We start from the raw sequence: 19645 nt of genomic DNA, 5'->3' as shown, positions 1-19645 counted from the left end.
CCTGAAATCCAGCATTTAACAAGCTCATGTGAGATGCAGGATGCCTAGGTCTAATCTCTTTTTCAGTCAATTTACCCATCCAGGTAAAGTTTAAAAAAACAAAAAACAAAACAAAACAAAACAAAACAAAAAACAAAACAAAACAAAAAAAAAAGAATCATAGAAGCAGCAAATACAAACCAAGTTCAGCATTAGTGCACCACCCTTGGTAGTCAGAGATTCCGGTTCAAATCTACATGGATGGCAAGGAGGAGGGAGGGGATTGCTGCTCTCCTGTCTCCCAGATGACCTAGCTCCAACCTACTGCATCTGACAGCTTGTAAATTGGTTTCTCATTTTGTCTGCTTTTCATCATTCTCCAAAACAAAAAAAAGTCTTGGTTCAAGTGAATTGGTTACCAGACAAAACAATGAGAAGTCTATGTCACTTAAATGAAATTTAAAAGAAAAAAAAAATAAGAAGGAAAAAAAAAAAAAAAAAAAAAAAAAAATAAAAAAAAATTTTGAAAATAAAAAAAAAAAAAAAAAAAAAAAAAAAAAAAAAAAAAAAAAAAAAAAAAAAAAAAAAAAAAAAAAAAAAAAAAAAAAAAAGACCTACATTTTTTTCCAAAACTGTCCATTTTCCTGTGGTTTTTTTTCAGTTTGTCTGCTGCAGGAGGGGAGGAGAGAAATCAGAACAAACTGTATTTCTGTTTCTGTATTTCCCACACTTAAGTTCAGAAGCTGAAACTCAGAGCGAAATACTCCGCATCAGCTTTCAGCAATGACCCCAGAAACAAATTTATAGTCTGTATACTTGTGCCAAACTCTTTCATCCAGTTTCTCCAGTGAAGATTTTGCAGTGCCATTTCTTCATGTGACCCCTCATCGAAGCTCCCCTGTCTCCCACAGTGCTCCCTCTTCCTCCCATTGATCCCAGAGACTGGAAGGAGTCACAAGAGAGAGCAGCATTCAATGTGTATCATTAGTGTCACTTGCCATCAGACCTCTTCGCTGGAAGCTGCTTCACAAAGAGCAAAGGTTCTTCCAGCTACATAGGTGGTTTTTTATTGAGCAGGGAGCCTGATCCAAAAAAAAGAAACATCACTGCAAACACCCAATTACATACTGTATGACAGATTTGTGAGCTATCTCACCAAAGCCCATCCTATTAGAATGTTTCACAATAAGAATATATTGAAATTTTTGCTTAGAAGAACATCAGTTCACCCATGCAAGAGTTCTCTTGTTCATTTCGGTGAGAGGAGAATCAAAGACATAATTATCTTAAGTGACTGAATTGTATATGTATCTTTTGGTGCCTGTTTAAGCTTGACCTGTATTGTAAAAAGTAAAATTAATGTTGCAAGTGCCACCCAGTGACTGTGATTAACCATAATTTGCATTCTTTATTGAAAGTCGATAGTCTGCATGCTACCAGCTGTGAAATTGTGCAATAAGCAATAATTAAACAATGACAAAGAGAAAATAGAACTAGTTAGGTGTGATTTGGAGCAGTGAGTAGCAAAGGTGACTTTTAAAGTTTTATTAGCACAAAGCAGGAAAAACAAAATACAACCATGTGACCTRTGGTTCAGCAAGTAAACAGCAAACATTTGTAAAAGTCTACTAAAGATAAAGTCACACTTTTGATAGAACAACAGTATCACTACTAAAGCAAGACTGTTTACTAAATTTACAGGACCAAAGGCTTCATAACAAAAAGGACCATCTCTGAGTATCCAATTCCAGTTCACTACTTTTACAGATGGGACATTTGCTCTCAGGGGTTTGTTGGGCTGCTTGGAGTTTCAGGGGTTTTTTTTCAGAGGATTGAGAAGGGGGAAAATGAAGGTTTAATGTAGGCTTGTAGGTTTTTGAAACTTGCCATTGCATACGGGAACCTCTGGCAGGAATTTGGCTTTTCACTGTTTGCAAGTTCTACTCTATCACATGCGTTCAAAATGAGATTGTTGCAGATGTGTACAGCACCACAGCACAGCTACCTCCCTAAAGCAAACTTAAAAGCTCAGTTTCCCTTTTGGCATTACCATTGAATTTGGCAGGGCAACAGCTCAAATACAGCTCATGTATTCTATTCTGTYTGTCAAACACAGTGTCAAGCTTCATTTGTTACTGGATCTTCACTTGGCCTCAGTTTTGAGGACTTCTTCTGATGGTGGTATTGGCTTGGGTTTGGCAAGTTGGCCAGGCTTAATTTCAGGCATTTTTTCGCCGTGTCTGTACACACTTACAGTGACATCCACTGTTTCCCCACCATACTTGTTCTTGACATGGATGCTGTATTTGCCTGAATCTTCTGAAGTCACTCCYTTGATTGTTAAACTGGCGTGTTTCCCATGTTCCAGTGCATATGAATAGTGCTCATCAATTTCAAAGGCTTTGTCATTCTTGAACCAAACCACTTCAGGGTCAGGATTTCCAAATACAGTACAGGTCAGATTCAGTGTCTGAGGGAAGAAAACACAAGTAATTTTGAGATCAGTAAGATTTGTTTAACCAGAATTTTCTCAGTATTGCTTTCAGGCATTTTTTTTCCTTTGGTAATTAAACTAAAACATAGTATAATGTTCTTGAAGACTGAAAAGTAGAGTTCCTATTATTTCTTTTTCTCTTGATTCAGACTTTCCACCGTCTCACYGATGACTGTGATACAGTAATAGCCTCGGGGTTACAGTGTCTGAAGATGGTTAGTTGGACTGTCATTGCAGTCCTGCCTGCAGGAGACTCCTGACAACCCATTAGTCTGACATGAGGYTCAGGCAATGATAGTTTTAAAAACATCCTTGAAGCTTCCCTGTACACAACAGGGAGGAGAACTGAGCAAATCTTTTCTGACCAAGGCCTCCTGAGGTTATTGCTTGAGATGATTAAAAAAAAAAAATCACTTAAAAATAGCACACATAACATGAATCACTGRACATCGACTCCAGGTGCTGCTGACTAGTAAAGTGGAAATATTTTATGAAGAATAAATAATACATAAATATTGGTAAAGTGCTCTTAGAATCATAGAACGGTTTGAGTTACAAGGACCTTGAAGATCATCTGCTYCCCATCCCCCTGCCATAGTGGGGGACATCTTCCACAGGCAGGGACACTTTCCACCAGACAGGGCTGCTCACARTCCTATCTAACCTGGCCACATGCTAAATGGATGTACAGCATWTTCAGAAAGTAGTTGACATTACATAATGGACCATCCTGGCAGATTAGGTATTTTTCAACAACTGAACTGAGATTTAAGGAGCTTATAAGTTTTTCATTATAATTCTTCCAAATTTTAATAGGTGTACTGCTGAACCCCATCTTGACCACCCTGTATGTATGTATATGCAAATTTCATGTATTTAGGTACAGTGATTACAGAAAAAAATGAAAGAAACATCTGAGATGTTGCATTGGTTAGTCCTTATTTAGTTCACCTTTGCTGAAAATTCATTCTGCATGAAATTCAGTTCTAGGTGACTAAGTCACCTTAACAATTTAACATATCCAGCACTGTGTTAGGAAAGAAAAGGAAAACAAAACAGGAAAAAGTAAAATAARGGAAGAAAACAGCAGTTAGCAACTCCAAACTGACAATTTCTGATGGAATTCTTCCTGATATACCACATTCCCCTTCAGGTTGCACCACATGCTGATCCAGAGGGAGCTGAGAAAGTCCAYTTGTGTTGACACCTGCATGTTTTTGAGCAATGTTTCTATTGATTGACTGAATAGGTGTGATACAACTCAGAGTAAAAATAAAACAGGAAGAAATTTTCAGTATATGCTGACAAGTAGAGCACTGTAAGTAAGCACTGTATGCTCACAAGTAGAAGTGGTCTTGCACAATTCATGCCTCCAAAGTCAGAATGCTGAAGGAATATTTGCACACTCTGGATACAATCTCGTGATACGCTAAGTCTGGGAGTATTCTCACAGAGTGAAGAAGTGATATTGCGTAGGAGGTAAAGTTAACTAATAGCATATAGGAACTAGAATTACCATGAAATACTTAAGGGAGTAATGATGCAAACACAAAACCAAAATTTTTTAAGGGAAATTAACCTTGTGTCTRTTGGTGTGAGTTTTATTCTTTCCGTCCTTTTTGAAACATTTAATTACTACTGCTTTGAAAAGTGACCTCTTTTAAGAGCAATTAATAATTAAATCATAATAATTAATCAAGTCTTAACAAGTTAATATTAAAAACTTTTAATATTAACTTAACAAGTTAATATTAAAAACTTATTCCACAGTCATTTCAGATAATTTGGCCCTGTTCTAATTTATCAAATTATAGATTTGAACTAAAAATAAAATTATTCTCCTTCTACTTTCAGTTTTCATGAAATCATCTGCATCCCCTTTTGACATCAAGGTAAACCTCTCAGTGGTCAGCATGACAAAAGCTGTCCTTACCTTCCCATCCATTATAGTAACGACGTCAGGCAAACCACCAATGACTTTACCACGATCTAGGAGTTGAAGAAAAATATGGTGATTGTCCAAAGTTTAGACCTCAAAATTACTCCTTTCTTAACAATTTTACAACTTGTTGTCATGACTTACAGCATCTTGTTTTTTKGGGGGTTTTTTTTGAGTTATTGTTAAAAAAGCATAATACAAATCTGTGGTGTTTGGGGGGGAGTAATGTATTGTACAGCCTTCTTAAATTTTTTTGGCAGAGATTGTGCCTCAGCTTTCTAAATTGATACATATAACAATCTTGAAGCTACTGCTGAGCTTGACTGTTTGTGCTTTGGGCCCAGAGCAATGCAAGAAAGGCACTTTWAGCCTCTTGGAGATATCTAAAATCTAAGGAAAATTTGTCCTGCCACTGTGTTTGTGGGCAGAAGCATGGTGTCATTACCATGGAATTGATATCATTTCTAGCAGTCCCACAGTTCCTAACAATAACAAGCTTCCCCACTGTCTGGGTCTCAGCAAGCAGTGCACAACAGGCAGCAGCAGGCAATTTTTACTTAATAGATATTTCCCAGCATTCAGTATCCTCAGCAGCTGTCAGACTCAACCTCCTTGTATGACACACAATTCACACTTCACCAAATCTCTGCAGACATAAGATACAATGGGGGTTTGCAAAATATGTAGAGTGTTTAGTGGGTTTCCATCAGAATTACACACAACTAAATCCACTAATTACTATTGTTTTTGCAATATTTTATGCCAAAAGAGGATTTCTRCAGCCTCAGAACTCAGTAAGTTATGGCAGCGTATCATGATGGGTGCCTTAAAAACAACACTCAATCACATTGCAAAACACCAATGATAAAATGTAAAATAAACTTACTCTTTTCAGCAAAAGCAGCGGCCCTGAAGTTGTTGAGAAAGAAAGAGAAACATATAATGTTATTGATAAAATTAATAATTAAATACTTTTTGTAAGSGAAGACACTGTTGTTATGGCATTAAAATACAAAAGATGCAGCACTTACTTGAGTCGCTGGAACTCCTCATATGCATCATCAAAAGCTGTAACAAAACAATTGAGAGGGTTATTCTTCATGGACAGAACTTGCACYTGGGCCTCAGTACAAACACATATGCATCTTATAGCTCTTTTAGAACCCGTACAAGGTTACACAGCAGCACAATGAGAAACCAGACCCCTGAAACCTAATGCARCTGGTGCTTAAAAGAAGATACAAGACTAAGAATACGTTAAGACTTATGAAAATGAAGTACAACTGGTTCTGATCAAAGACGATCTCTTTTTACTGTCATTACTCTGACTAYTTCCAGTAAAATCTGCATCATCTATGAAAAGGCACATTATAAATCTGTTCTTGTAAATATACCTTGCCCAGACAGATCAATTGTGCGTTTGTAGGATTCCTTGCCACCAAAGATTTCAAAGGTGTAGTTCCCCTTATCCTTTTCACTGGGTTCACATATCTGCAACCAGGCAACATCCTCTCCACCTCCAATCTTCATCTTTTCACCAGAAGAAATCTTAGATTCTCTGAAAAAAAAAAAAAAAAAAAAAAAAAAAAAANAAAAAAAAAAAAAAGACGAATAGAGATAACTTTGAACATTCTTTTCCTCTATATTGTCTATCATATGCAAAAAGTTACAAATGATAACATACTGTTCATAAACTATGGATAAATGGCAACTAATAGCCTCAATAATAGTTTTTCCCAGAAAACTCTTTGCTTCCTGGTGGGGCTATGAAACCCTTCAAAAATATTAGCTTAAGTTTTAATTTTTAAGATTCATTTGTTCACACTTTACTCATTCTGCTCCTCTCCTCACACAGAGCTACGCTTACATCTTCATGCATACCCAGGACTCTGTGTGAAAATGTTCTGCACGCCTCTTACACAGTGAAATAAAATATCTAAGGAAATCAATTATAGGTAAATCACCTTTTCTGATGAAGGAAAGACACCTTTTGTTTCATTAACTACAAAATCAATTAAGAAAACAAAAGATTTGTGCAAAGTTACTCTTGTATCAAGTCAAAGTACATGTTTGGGATTTTTTTTAAAAAACAAGAAAAGATTTCTTAACTGCAGAAAARTAATAAAAACTCTTTAAAAATCAATGATATTAACTTGTCATCACTTCCGAGTTATGAAAAAAGAAAGGCTCTGCAGACGCAGATCAGGCAGTCTTCTGGTCCACASTGTGTCACAAAGAGTGGAAATAGAAAAAACTATTTAATGGGAGCATGCAAATCAAACCACTTTCAATGGTTCAAAGAGAATTTTCCTCTTTCACTCATTAACTAAAGAAATATTTCTTTTCATTCTTCCTCCCCAAGCATCTTTAGCTGGAATTTGTAATAAATTAAGTCAGTTTTAGCTTCTCCTTGATCACTCATTTTATTTGGCCAGACAGAGCTGATTTGACTCCATAACTAGAATTATTTTGATGAGGAAAAGGCATTTCCACCATTTCCCCTTCTTTAAGACAACTTCATTGAGTTCAGACTAGCAAATTAGATTCCTGGATAGAAACTACTATATATTAGAAAATATTACATATAATTTTTCCCACTGTGCCCTGAGTAGATGATGAATACTAGCTCTAGGACTCATATTGTATTCCATGCTATGCAAGACTGTGGATATCTGTGAGAGCAAATCCTTGGTATTCACCTAGAACTGGAGGAGAGTCTCATCCACTTTAGAAAAAGGGCAGACCAAATAGGAAACTGTGCTCAAACATTTTGCTATYTTTTTACCAACCAGGTAATACAATGGAAGACAAAGTTTTATATTGAAAAAGGGAACACAATACTGTAGATTCCTTTCTTTCTGTCTATTACTGGCTCCTGATGGGTGTTGGACAAGCCTTTTAATATTTCATTTACCTTATGTACTATGTTAAATGAGAAAATATTGTTCTGAAAAGAGAAATTCGTTAATGTCCAGTTGATAAGTGAATGCCACAAAATAATAAATACTAAATCATAAAGACAGCATTTTTTTCTCAAGTAAAATTGAAAAATATATTCTCATCTACCTGTGGCACCAGCTGACTTTCATTTCTTCATTGTAGTATTTTAAGAAACACTGGAGTCTTATTCCTTCCTCAGTGCAAAGGATCTTCAGTGGAGAGGCTGACTTACCTACATGAAATAGAGTATATGTGGATCAAATAGGAGAGACAGTGGAATGAACAGGAAATAATCAAATGGATTATTTGTACTGTCTTGACAAAAGAAAATTCAAGAACTGGGTCATTATTCTCAAGTATCATAGAGACAATTGTCATAACTCTCAAAAATWAAAAAAAATACTACTTATATATTTGTTCTGTATTGATCTGTATGTGCACATTTTTGTCCCCACTAAAACAGATCCTGATACATCTGCTGATTTGTATCAGGTGAAACTTCAGTCTGAGTTTATTTCTTTATGGTCATATACAAGCATTATGACTAGCAAGATCCATTATGAAATAACAGTCTAGTCATATAATTGCCATGAAAGAATAGTGTAATTATTCTAATTGCATAAAAATGTTATTCTTGTGCAAAACCTGCTCTTTCAGTGGAATAACTCCCAGTTTCTCACTGGGAACAGATTCAGGACCTCATTCTCTCTATAACAAYGATCACTTCCTAACCGGAAGTAGGAAGGAAATTATTGCTACAACATTTTCACAGTATCTAAACCAAACAAGCCAAGTGGAATAATACTTCGTTCCCTTTTAATAGTGTCAATTAGCAAGGTCAACAGCCCRTTCAGAAACTTAATAACATGTCCATAATAATACAAGCATCAGGACTCTCAGAGATTTCCCACTTAAAATAAAAATGTTCANAAAAAAAAAAACCTACATGAAAATTCAAGACAAGATTTACTTACCACTCATTCCACTCAATGCCAGAATTATATCATCATAAACTGCAGAAAGGAAAAAAAAAAAGAAAGAAAATGTACCATCAAAATTCAATCAGAATACAGCTTTGTTATGTTCCATTTAATTAAAGCAATATGGGAAATCTACATATCCTTAAGCAAAGAAAACCATTAAAATTGCAACACGTGCACAGGATAAATTGGAAACTGTCTGTGTATAGCATATGAATTCTGTGCTTTATCACTCAGTATCTCGGCCTTTTGTGGAGTCAGCTGTCTGCTGCCAAATCCTTGTCTGTCTCCCTTAGGCCAGGAAAAAGAAGAAAAAGTCATTAAAACTGAATAGTTCACATTCAAAGCAGAGAGTAAGTGAAAAAGAAATTATCTAATTCTTGGTGAAAACAGTTTCACCTTCTCCTTGAAGGATGGCATTTGACAAAAGTCAAGTCCTTTAACAGCGAGTGAAATAAAGCAAGTATCATATCAAGCTTTTGAAATATCACAGAGCTGATGGATTTGTAGAATAAGAGAACCCCAGAGACAAGGGCACAAGAGTGGAGAACCATTTCATACCAGAAGAATCATATTCAGTGACACTGTGTAAGATAGAACAAAAGAGAAAGAGGCACCATAGTCTGAAGAATGTATAGTCAAGGCTGAAGGATGCTTATTCCAGGCTGATGAATTTTTATGAATACAAAAAACAGAGAAATGTATGAAGTTAAAAAAATACTACTTCTATATATATATTTGTGCTGTATTGATCTGTATGTGCACATTTTTGACCCCACTAAAATAAACCCYGATACAGTTCCATAAGTATTTGCCATCTCTACTGTGCTTATAYTGACACCTTAACACAGGACATGAATTGCATATTATATACACCTTATATTACAGATATCTGAGAAGGTAGGTAGGGTTATTTTAACCATACTGTCCAAATTGGGGAGGGGGGAGGGATTGTTCTGAAAGAATAATGGACAGAATTTATGCAAAAGAAAAATGCCTGACAGACTATCAATTGATAATACAGCCTTCTGCAGTAAACCACATCTTAAGAACTCAGCCTGATATTAATCTTTTCCTCTTATTTAAGGTACTTCCTCTATCTGCTGAAAAGAATGTTAAGATCCTTGGTAAACTGAGTTAATTTTTTAACATAACTTTCCCCTTCTATTAGGAGCCTGCCAAAAATAGTCRTTACTTGGGTCAAATGTCTCCATGCAGGTGGGATGAATCAAGATTCACTTTGGCCTAGCTGCTGGGAGCCAAGCAGGTGAGCCCAGGGAAGCTCTCTTCAAAATTAAGAGAAATTCACTCATGTTGGCAACAGATCAGTGTTTTTTATGGACTCAGAATCACAGAACATTCTGAATTAGAAGGGACCTACAAGAATCATCAATTCCAAGTCTTAAGTGAATGGCCCATAAGGGATCAAACCCACCCCTTTGGCATTATTAGCACTAAGCTTTAACCAACTGAGCTAAACTCAGGGTCAAAGTAAACCAACATTTTTTACAGAAAAGAAGTAAAATATACATAAAATTACAATATCTCACCATGATGTCTGATATCATATGAAACCTTTTCTAAATTACTCTCATAGGTGTATTTTAGACTATATTTTCTAATTTGTGTTTAACTTCATTTGAATGTCAGTGCATAGTAAGCTTGAAGCAACCTGCCCCATAGAATATGCAGTCTTCCCTGCTCCTGCTAAACTCCTCTGTTTATCCTTTATGCTTCAAGGCTAACTCCACCATTCAGGAGGCCCATTGTTTGGTTTGATAGTGCAGATTTTGTCGATTTGCTGGTTGACATTTTCAAAGCCTCCTGGACCCAAAGAATTGGATATTGTGCATTGTCTAAGTAGGCATTTCACTGTGCATTTGAAGCACTGCACATTTTGCCATACCTGAAGTACAATCACTGGAAGCTGGGCCCCTGACCACATGACAGACACCTACTGTAMCTTTTGCTTATTCCAGTGGTCAGGATTCACACACACAAATCCATAGACCAAGGGAATGATATCTGTATATATCAAAGGACAGGAAGGGAGGGGGTGATTAATGAGAATATATTGCAAAGTGTGGGCCCTGAGCCTGGCATAAATGGATGGCATAAGGGACAGAAATTGTACTGGTTTTGCCTGGGATAGAGTTAATTTTCTTCATAACAGCTTTACGGTGCTGTGTTTTGGATTTGTGAYTAAACCAGTGTTGATAAAAGAGGGATGTTTTAGTGATTGTTGAGCAATGCTTGCAAAATGTGGAAGTCTTTTATTTCTTCTCCTCAGAYTGCCTTACCAAGAGGAGGAAACATAGCCAAGACAGCTGAGTACAACTGACCCAATGGACATTTCTTACCATATACTCAGACTCAGTATATAAAGCTGACGGAAGAAGGAGGAAGTGAGGAACATTTGGAGTGATGGTGTTTGTCTTCCTCAATCACTGTTATGTGTGATGCAGGCCTGTTTTACTAGAGCTGGCTGAACACCTGCCTGCCCATAGGAAACAATGCATGAATTCCTTGGTTTGCTTTGCCTGTGTAGACAACTTTTTCTCTACCTATTAAACTGTCTTTAGTTCAACTCAGGAATTTTCTCACTTTTCCGCTTCTAGTGCTCTCCTCCACCTCACTGAAGGAGAGTGAGCAAGTGTCTATGTGGGGCTGAGATGCCCGCTGACAAGAGCCCACAAATCAATTTTTTTTTTTTATTTAGGATCAAAAGCCCTCTCAGTCCCCACTGAGAGTCCCACATCAATATAGCACTTTGTTGCTTTAAGGTTTTTTGCAGGTATTAAAGCTTAACAAGCCTGAGAGAGAATGATCTCACATAAAATGGAGTGCCTGTCTGGTTAGAAACATACTTCATCTCCTGCCTGTCAAAGTGCTAGAGATTCATCATTACAGTGCCCAGCGTCACCCCTTCTAAACTGCTGATCTGCAGTTCAGGTCTCTATAACATAAGAGGAATGAAATGCAAAGAATGCCAAAAATRTATGCTAATTTGCCATTTGCAAGGAGAGATCTTTGACACCTCTGGAGAACATGTGGAGATCATTATTCCATTATAATAAATTGAATATTACCTGTTCCTGATAATTCAAGAGAAGATATATCTTGACCTCTATCATCTGACAGCGTCGCCTTATAAACGCCTTCATCTTTGCGAGACAGCTACAAGAAAAACACGAGATGTTTACTGACAAACTGGATAGTCCTAGATAGTACTAGATTTGCTCACCCCCTGCATGATTTTCTACATAAAACAACATACATTATACAGTCTTCTGGATAAATAATGTTACCAGAAAGGGGATGGAAACTACAAATGGCTTGTTCATGCTTTGCTTTRCAGAAATGCATTTAGTTCTTAAGCCTAAAACCAGTTCTGATTTCAGTTCAATTTTCTCTAGAAAGCATAAGTGTTCCAAAAGAGACAAACAGGATTGATCCTGGTCAGTAGAAATTACAAGCACCATAGTAAGATGCAATAGAGCGTATCTTCAACATACACAAACTTTAGAAATGTAATTTTTCTTCAACCAAGTTGATTATTCTTTTTAATTATGTAAAGCATAACTGTAAATCTATACCCTTTAATATCAACCCCTTCATGCTGCTTTCATTCAAGCAGCAACTGTAGTCAAATTATATCTATGCTAAGTAAATAATTAATTCGCTACCCTTGGAGAGCTTACATTATGAAATCTATCACAGTGATATTGCATCAAAGGCAGTAGGGATTTTTGGTTTGTTGGGTTTTTTGGTTTGGTTTTTTTTTTTTGTTGTTTTTTGGGTTTTCTGTTTGTTTGTTTTTTTGTGGTTTGGGATGGTTTGTTGGCTACCTGAGCCTTTTGAAGGAGGCTACAGTTTACTTTTTTTTTTTTTTTTTTTTTTTTTTTGGTTTTTGTTTTAATTTCTTTTAAAACCTGAACGAAAATATACAGAGTTATATATAGATTGGAGAAGACTTACTTCTTAGACTTACACAAATCCATGAGCACACAAACCATAGCACAAGTACCATATAATTGAATGACAAGTAACAAGAGCAATCCAAGACAAGCWGAAACCACCCTTCCAAAAAAAGTTTACACAAGAAAAATGAGGCCACTGGAAAGTCAGTATTCTCTTTCAAGGGAAATGAAGGATGTAAATTAGAAGAATATGACTCCAATAAATAAATAAATTAGATGGAAWGCACATTACTGAAAGCAGATAATCTCAGTCTGGGGAGATTTTGTCATTTCACAAAGGCAGGAACTATGCAAGTTGAGGTTTCAAACAGAAGCTGGGCTATCCTATTTGCATAAAGATAAATTTTAGGAAGCCATAAACTTCAAACATTCGTTTTAGGCAATAAAACTGAAACACTGTCAAAAATTAGGTGCTTGAACAAATTGAAAAATTAAGGAGTAATAAGAAAGAATGAGATAGAGATCATCCAAGGACTCTGAAGCAACTTAAGCATGAAATCTCTGAGCTGACAACAAAACCAGATATTTTTTGCTGGCAAGTTATTCACCAGGTAATTGAAATGTTTTTTCTCTACAACTATTCAAAGAAATCACGATAGCTGGTTTAGTGCTTTGTCTGGCAAATCTATAGTGTGTCAAGCAGAAGATGTAATTTGTAATTGGCAGGTGATACAGTACCTTGGGAATACTGAGGTGACATTCTCCCTTCTGCAGATCAGGCAGCTCCTCAACATCAAACCCAGAACCATCCTTATACCACTTGAAATCAGTCTCCTTCTTTGTGTTTGCAACCTGTACAACAGAAAAGGCACATTTCCTGTCCTGAGGAAAGGGGTTGCACTGCAGGAAGTCACACAGGTACTTTMAACGTTTTTTATAACAGATGTCAAATAAAGCTAAGTAAAAAACCAATTTCAATGAAGCCCTACTAAGCGAATCTTAGTCCTACAGTATTTCTTTTCAACACAGTACACAGAGTTTCAACTTCAGAGCCCTGTAAAATCCTTAAAGAAAATCCTGGCAATCGCTTCCCTTAAATGGTTTTGCACCTTTGCTCTGTGCTTGTAGTTTGTCTAGAGATAGTTGGTAGAAGTATCTTTGAAATTAGAGCTCCTGAACCCTCCTTTATCATTTTGTGTTTGTTCTGTGACTCCAGAGAGTTGTAAGACAGAACTTAGGACCCATCTTAGTGTTTGGCCAATTTGGAGATTTATCCCAGCTACCTAAGCAAAGTCTCTCATGGCTAAGCTGCAGGAAGCAACTGAAATTACTATTCTGAAAGCATCCAAGGCTTCAAAATTGTGAGCTGCACCAAAATCCTTTTTTATTTTACGTTCTACATTGAGTTCTGTGGGGCATACTAAGACCCGAGGAAACCCACAGACTGCAGTCTCGCCCAGCAGAAAGTGGCTTAACAACATAGTGYATATGCAGAGCAGTTGTTTGAAAGCAGGAATTTTATTGTAGTAGCAACAGCTCATGGAAACCATGCATAAATACACTACAGGTGTACCTAAAGTATCATTCTAATTTTGATATAAAAAATCTGTATTGGATACACTTAAAATACTGCCAGACAAATTACCCCAAACTGTGAATTCAAAGAAGCTGAAAGTGCAGCTCTTTTTAGAAACTCTGGCAATATATACATTCTTTTCCCCTCACTTTCAAAACCACTATGGTTTATATGACATCACTATCCCYATTCCCTTCTAAAAGTCATAAAATAGCAATGGTATTTTCATGTGTAGCCTGAATTCCCAGTCAGTGTGGTTTTGGTAGAAGGACAAAGCTGGCAAGATATTTCTCAGTCCCCAGGCAGTAACTTTAAAAAGACTCCTTAAAGAAAAACCAAACAACTGAACAAATGACTAGAGGGCAGCCTGGAACTTAATACAGATCTGCAATAGCTTTCAAGTGGCTTGCTTGGAGGAAAAAAACATGTACCAATTTCTAACCCTTTTACATTACAGAAGTCATTCCATAGATGAATAGCCCTATAAAAGCTCTCTGTAGAGGTGACAAACAAATGGAGGGGCTTCTGAATCCTAGACATCTCTATGAAACATGCCCAGATTAATCACATCTATTGTTGCTTAATAACGTGCGTGGTTGCTATGGATCTCTGACAGTATTTGAGATCACCAGCTGGCCCAAAGCAATGACTTGCTGGAGAAAAGTGAGCGGCACTTTACATTTACCAGTAACTACAGAGTGGCTGTTCCTGTGGTCCTATCACATGAGTGACAATTTTATTTGAACAAAGCCTGGAGTAACAAGCCTTTAATGCTTTTCAACAATTTTTCATCAGAGACTGTTAGCAYTCAATCTGACAATAAATACACTGAGTTTCAGACACATGCAATTTGCAGTGCTGAAGTCATTTCATGTTGACATTTTCTATGAAATGTTACTTTTTCACTGTTTAGACACACACCAAAACTCCTGCTTTTAACAGACACAGTACAAATACAGGCCAAATTTATGCAAGAGCAAGTAGCTTCTGAATGTTTGAAATTTAGAATTACAGGAAGAGAAATGACAGTAGTTTCTGACATGTGGAGAAAAATAAACACAAAACAAAAAGAAAAAAGCAAACAACATCAAATTATCTTTCAAATGGACAACCATGTTTTACTGGCATTGAGGGGCTACAATACCAAGAGCATGGTCATTAATCCCAGCTAATTCAGAAATAAAAACTAAGTCCATGAAAAGTCAATCGTGTCCAAACACATAGAAAATAAGGAGTATGTGAGTTGATATTTGGCCTGCTCTCCTATAACACAATCCATATTTGTCCATTATTACTGTTATGGGCCTGGATYATGCAGTCAGCGTACTCTGCGCTACACAAGCTTCCAGCTGATGTGTTTTCCCAGCTTCTCTGTGTCATGCTGCTGCCTTTAAGTCAAGGTAAAATGCCCTCTCTTACAGATACTTCCTTCACATTATCCCAGGCTTTTAGAAGAGGTAAAAATCCCCTCAACAATTGTTTTTGCAGAGGAGCACTAAAGAGACCCTGAAGGAGACCTGGGTCAAGTGTTATGGTATRGCCTGGGATGGCAGAGGTCATCCCTTGATTGTTTTTATCACCACAGAAACAGCCCAGAGTGCAACACTTCAAACTTGTTTGTCAGATATCTGGAGTTTGAAGGACAAATCCAGGCTTTGTTTTCCAAACTCTTTCTATGTACAAATATCAGTAAAACAGCCATAAACAACAGTACCATGTGAACCTAATGGCCAGTCACATCCTACCAGTAACAAACATTATAAGGTCAATAGCATAGTTAAAATGATGAGTGTGCAAGCAGCCCACATCCTAGATTTCATTTACATAAAATGTYCTGACCTTGGGAAAAAAAAGCATGCTGTTGAAAAGCAAATAATCAGATGCTCAGCCTCTCACATCTTCAGCGGTGTAAACAGGCTCGACAGTCAATGAAAGAAGTATAATTTCTGATTAATTTGTAGASAATTAACACTAGCATAACTGGTTCAGCAACATTTAATTCCCCATGTGAATGAAAGGATAAGCAGGGTTCATGCCTGAGGCACGTGCATGTGGAGATTATAAAGTACCCCAGCAATGCAGCTCAGTACCAGCACAGGTACCATGTTAGCTAATGAGTGCTGAGCCCTAAACTGGGAGCACAGGGAGGGGCAGCTTCAGCACCAGGTCAGTTCAGCTGGGAATAACTTGAGGTTAAGGGTCTCCTAGTTAATGAGCAGAAAGAAAAAAAAAAAAAAAATTGCACAAATGGGCATGTAAATTGCTCAATGAATGATTCAAGTTAGTCTAATTATAAGCCAAAAGTTATTCGAAAGAAGAGGAGAAAATTAATACAAAAGAGTCCATATTACAGCAAAAGAGACTGAAGAAGAGTTTGATGCCTGTTGAATTCAATTTACTTAGCTATTCAGACTTCTAATTAGTCACTCTAGAAGAGCAAAACAAATGAAAATGTATCTGTTCAGAAGGGCATATAAAGATGTTTATAGCAGAAGTTATACTGAAATCAATACACATTATCATTAYTTAAGATTCAAAAGTCATTAGCCAAAAATAATTGAAAAATCATGTTTTACAATTTTCATTCTAGAAATGCATTTAATTCTAGAATGTATGTTTGATTACAGTTGATTAAATAACACATGCTTTGTTAAAGAGATCAGAAAATGGTAAAGAAAGTTTTTCAACTCTGGCTTTTTGCAGCTATTTTTGAGGAAGAGATGTACATTTCATGTAAATTATTCTTAGGCTCACAAATTTTATAAAGAATTGGACCACATAATAATATTTTAAGAAATGTTCTATAATTCTTTCTGCTTTAATCAACATTATTGCTAAAGAATAGTAAGTCAGAAATTTTTATATTAAAATTTTATAAATAACAAAAAAGTTTTCATATGAAACTTCTGATTTTAAAGGTATCCAAATCCTTCACATTTTCCTACCTCAATTTTTAATCAACACATTCTAAAAAATCATTTCAAGTATATTTCCTTACCTTACAAGAAAGTAAAACTTCACATTCCTCTGTAACCTTCCAACACAAAAACTCAGAGAAGTGAGGACCTAAGAAACAAAAAAATCTTAAAGCAATATTGTAGAATGAAGAGTATCAGAGAGATCCAGTGAAAGAAAGAAAAAGGATGACAATTACAACATCCTTAATGCCAGAACAAGAGGGAATTCCTCAACTACCCATGCACTAGAAGGAAAATCCTGCATTAAGTTTTTATCATACTGACTCAGTGTCTACTTTACAGCTTAGAAACCTGAGTCTCACCTCTGTACAAATCAGGTAGTTTTCCAAAATGTAAAATGGTGAGTGAGAGAAATTATTTTACTATGGCTTCTATCCAGGCAAAATTCCAGGAACTAAATGTATATTTGTTGAATAGTTGCTATACAGTTGTAGARTTTGTTATAAATTTATTATTCATATTGCTTGCAGCTGAATGGGAAAATTAGTTTTGGATACCTAATTCAGGTAGGGTCAAGATTTTATCTCCCTTGTCTGGCGCTACTTGTTCTGGCTGTTAACTCTTCGGTCAAGTTTATTGAACAGACAACATGTATGCTTAAAACTAAATTCAGTTAAAAGTTTCATTAGATCAGAGCCTAGAATATTGAGCCTTCGCATGAATATTGAAAAAAAGATACCCTCCTGTGAGGACTTTCATTTTTTTTCTCTACTTCATGAAGGTTCTGTCACAAATTGACAATGCTGGAAAACAAGATCCACCAAGGGATCAAGTGTCTCCTAAGACTGTACAATGTACTCATCTTCTAATAAAGAATGGAAGCTGTAAGCACTTAGCATTCACCAGGGATGAATCATTAACAAACTGGGCCAAAAGTCACCAGTCTGCTGTCTTACCTTGTTTTCTGAGAAATTCTTTTCGTTGGAGCTCAGACTCAGCCAATACTCCCTTGAATGCTAAATTTTTGAAGAGGTGAATGAAAAATGAGTTAGTCACAAAATTRTGCAAAGAATAATTGAAGCTCACTTGTTCATCAGAGCCAAAGTTTCAATGTTTCAGTGAGCATACCGTCTCCAATGAGAACTAATGAAGACTGGTTTTTGGCCTTTCCATCTTGAATCTGTACTGTGTAGGTGCCTTCATTGTCAATTGTGAATTTTTCCATCAGCATTTCTATAATGCCATTAGAGCGGTCACAATTTATTTTATGCCTCTGAAATAAACAAATAAGAACTTTAGTATCATGTAAATTACTTATGAGTCCTATTGAATTAATTATTATTTCTATTCCTGCTCCACAGTCAACCTTTTTCATGTCCTTTTCATTGTAAACTAAGGAAAGAGGCACAATAAGTTCCCAGTRGTGACAGAAACTTCTGTGTGCAGCTGCATTTGGAAACCTCCAGTCATCATAATACAGCTGGTTTGTATTTGAAAACAATAGTTTATGGCACTGTGCATATTTGAAGAAGAGCCTAACAGCCAGCCTTTAGCTGCATTAAAGCTTCAAGTTCCCAAGGGTTTTCTCAGCAGAAGCACTATTCCTAGCAGAAACCAGAAACAACCGGAAATATTATGTTTCTAGACATAAATGCAGATCTTCAAATAAATTCATCACAGCAAATCCAAAAAGTCATCCCTACTAAATATCTGAGACATATGTAGTAATCAATAGTGGATCTTATTTTCTCATTAAAAATAGTTTATTGAGGAAGRGTATAATGATTTTCCCATTTAATGTTAGGTGTAATTTTCAAAGAACACTTAAAGCAAAGGACCATGAGAAAATCAACTTGTGCAAACCTTCCAAAGCTTCTGGGAACCAAGAAGCATCGCCCAGGTCCAGCAAAAGAGAGGTATAATTCTGTCAGAGCATATAGTTACCCACTTAAGTGCTTGCAGAATACATAAAACTCCAAATATTGACTTGAATTCAAAGTTAAATATGCTTTTCACTCTTTGTGTCCTTTATGTGTTTGCTTTCTATTAAATATTCCATAAAACAAAGTTATTGGCAAGCATCATCATGGAAACAGAAAATTGCAAGCAAATATTGGACAATCTTTGCAAAATATGTGTTTTGAATTTGCAGTTACTGTTTTAGTCACAACCATGTTTTACTAAGTAATACCCTCTTTTATTCAGAGAGTGACAACCATGAGGAACGTGTCCCCCACTAACAGTGATGTTTTTTGAATCTTGGCTAACAAGTTCCTAAAGCTAAGTAAAAAAAAACCCATGGACGTTACCTGGGGAATACTTTTAGGTAAACTATGTGGCCAAGGATTTTACACACTGTTCCATTCACTATTGCTCAGAACAGTAAATGTCACCATCTAGAAAGAGTTATTTGCACTGAATTACTATAGACCCTGTTACTTTTAAATTTATTATAGATATTGTTAAAAGGAGACATGATGCCTTATAAATGGAATGTTTTGATAAGCCTGTCTAAATGGCACTAAGGTCACAGATAGATAAAGTTTAGGAAAGGGGAAGAAAGAAGAAAGGTAAAAAAAAGCTAATAAAAATGCCACTTGTTAAACTCTCCAGGATCTTACTGAATTGAAAGAACCTCTAAGTCCCCTAATATTCAAAAGTAGTAGGAATGACCCCACAGATATATCTGCTTTAGCTTTGAGGGACACATCTTGGCCAGCCTCACAAACAGACTCACTGTTGAGCAGATAACAAGCTGGGAAGAACAGTGCAGACACAGTCGATATTTAGCATTCATTACTGGAGTTTTCAAATGTATAAATATTTTAAATCTTAGTGGCATAACAGAAAAATKAAGAAAAATAAAATATATGGAATTAATAAAGCAACCAGGCAACAG

The 19645-nt window shown here is 36.2% G+C and overlaps 1 protein-coding gene across 1 annotated transcript in view; it reads right to left on the bottom strand.

The window, feature by feature from the left end:
- Positions 1 to 1371: 1371 nt before the first annotated feature.
- The window catches only part of MYOM2 (myomesin 2), a 67079-nt gene continuing 48805 nt past the window's right edge, over positions 1372 to 19645 (bottom strand). The window contains exons 25-36 of the mRNA XM_057372092.1: positions 17875 to 18019; positions 17703 to 17762; positions 16827 to 16894; positions 12991 to 13104; positions 11422 to 11509; positions 8327 to 8365; positions 7479 to 7584; positions 5807 to 5970; positions 5444 to 5480; positions 5299 to 5321; positions 4407 to 4462; positions 1372 to 2449 (exon numbers count right to left, since the gene is read on the bottom strand). Coding sequence (XP_057228075.1) covers positions 2123 to 2449; positions 4407 to 4462; positions 5299 to 5321; positions 5444 to 5480; positions 5807 to 5970; positions 7479 to 7584; positions 8327 to 8365; positions 11422 to 11509; positions 12991 to 13104; positions 16827 to 16894; positions 17703 to 17762; positions 17875 to 18019 — 1227 coding nt within the window. The 3' untranslated portion in view covers positions 1372 to 2122. The remainder of the gene's footprint in view (positions 2450 to 4406; positions 4463 to 5298; positions 5322 to 5443; positions 5481 to 5806; positions 5971 to 7478; positions 7585 to 8326; positions 8366 to 11421; positions 11510 to 12990; positions 13105 to 16826; positions 16895 to 17702; positions 17763 to 17874; positions 18020 to 19645) is intronic.

The sequence above is a fragment of the Malurus melanocephalus genome, unplaced genomic scaffold (genome assembly GCF_030028575.1).
Source record: "Malurus melanocephalus ecotype Western Australia unplaced genomic scaffold, MMel_1.1 scaffold_6, whole genome shotgun sequence".
Taxonomy (NCBI): Eukaryota; Metazoa; Chordata; class Aves; order Passeriformes; family Maluridae; genus Malurus; species Malurus melanocephalus.
Note: the sequence above shows the minus strand (reverse complement) of the source record. Positions and strands in the feature narration are given on the sequence as shown.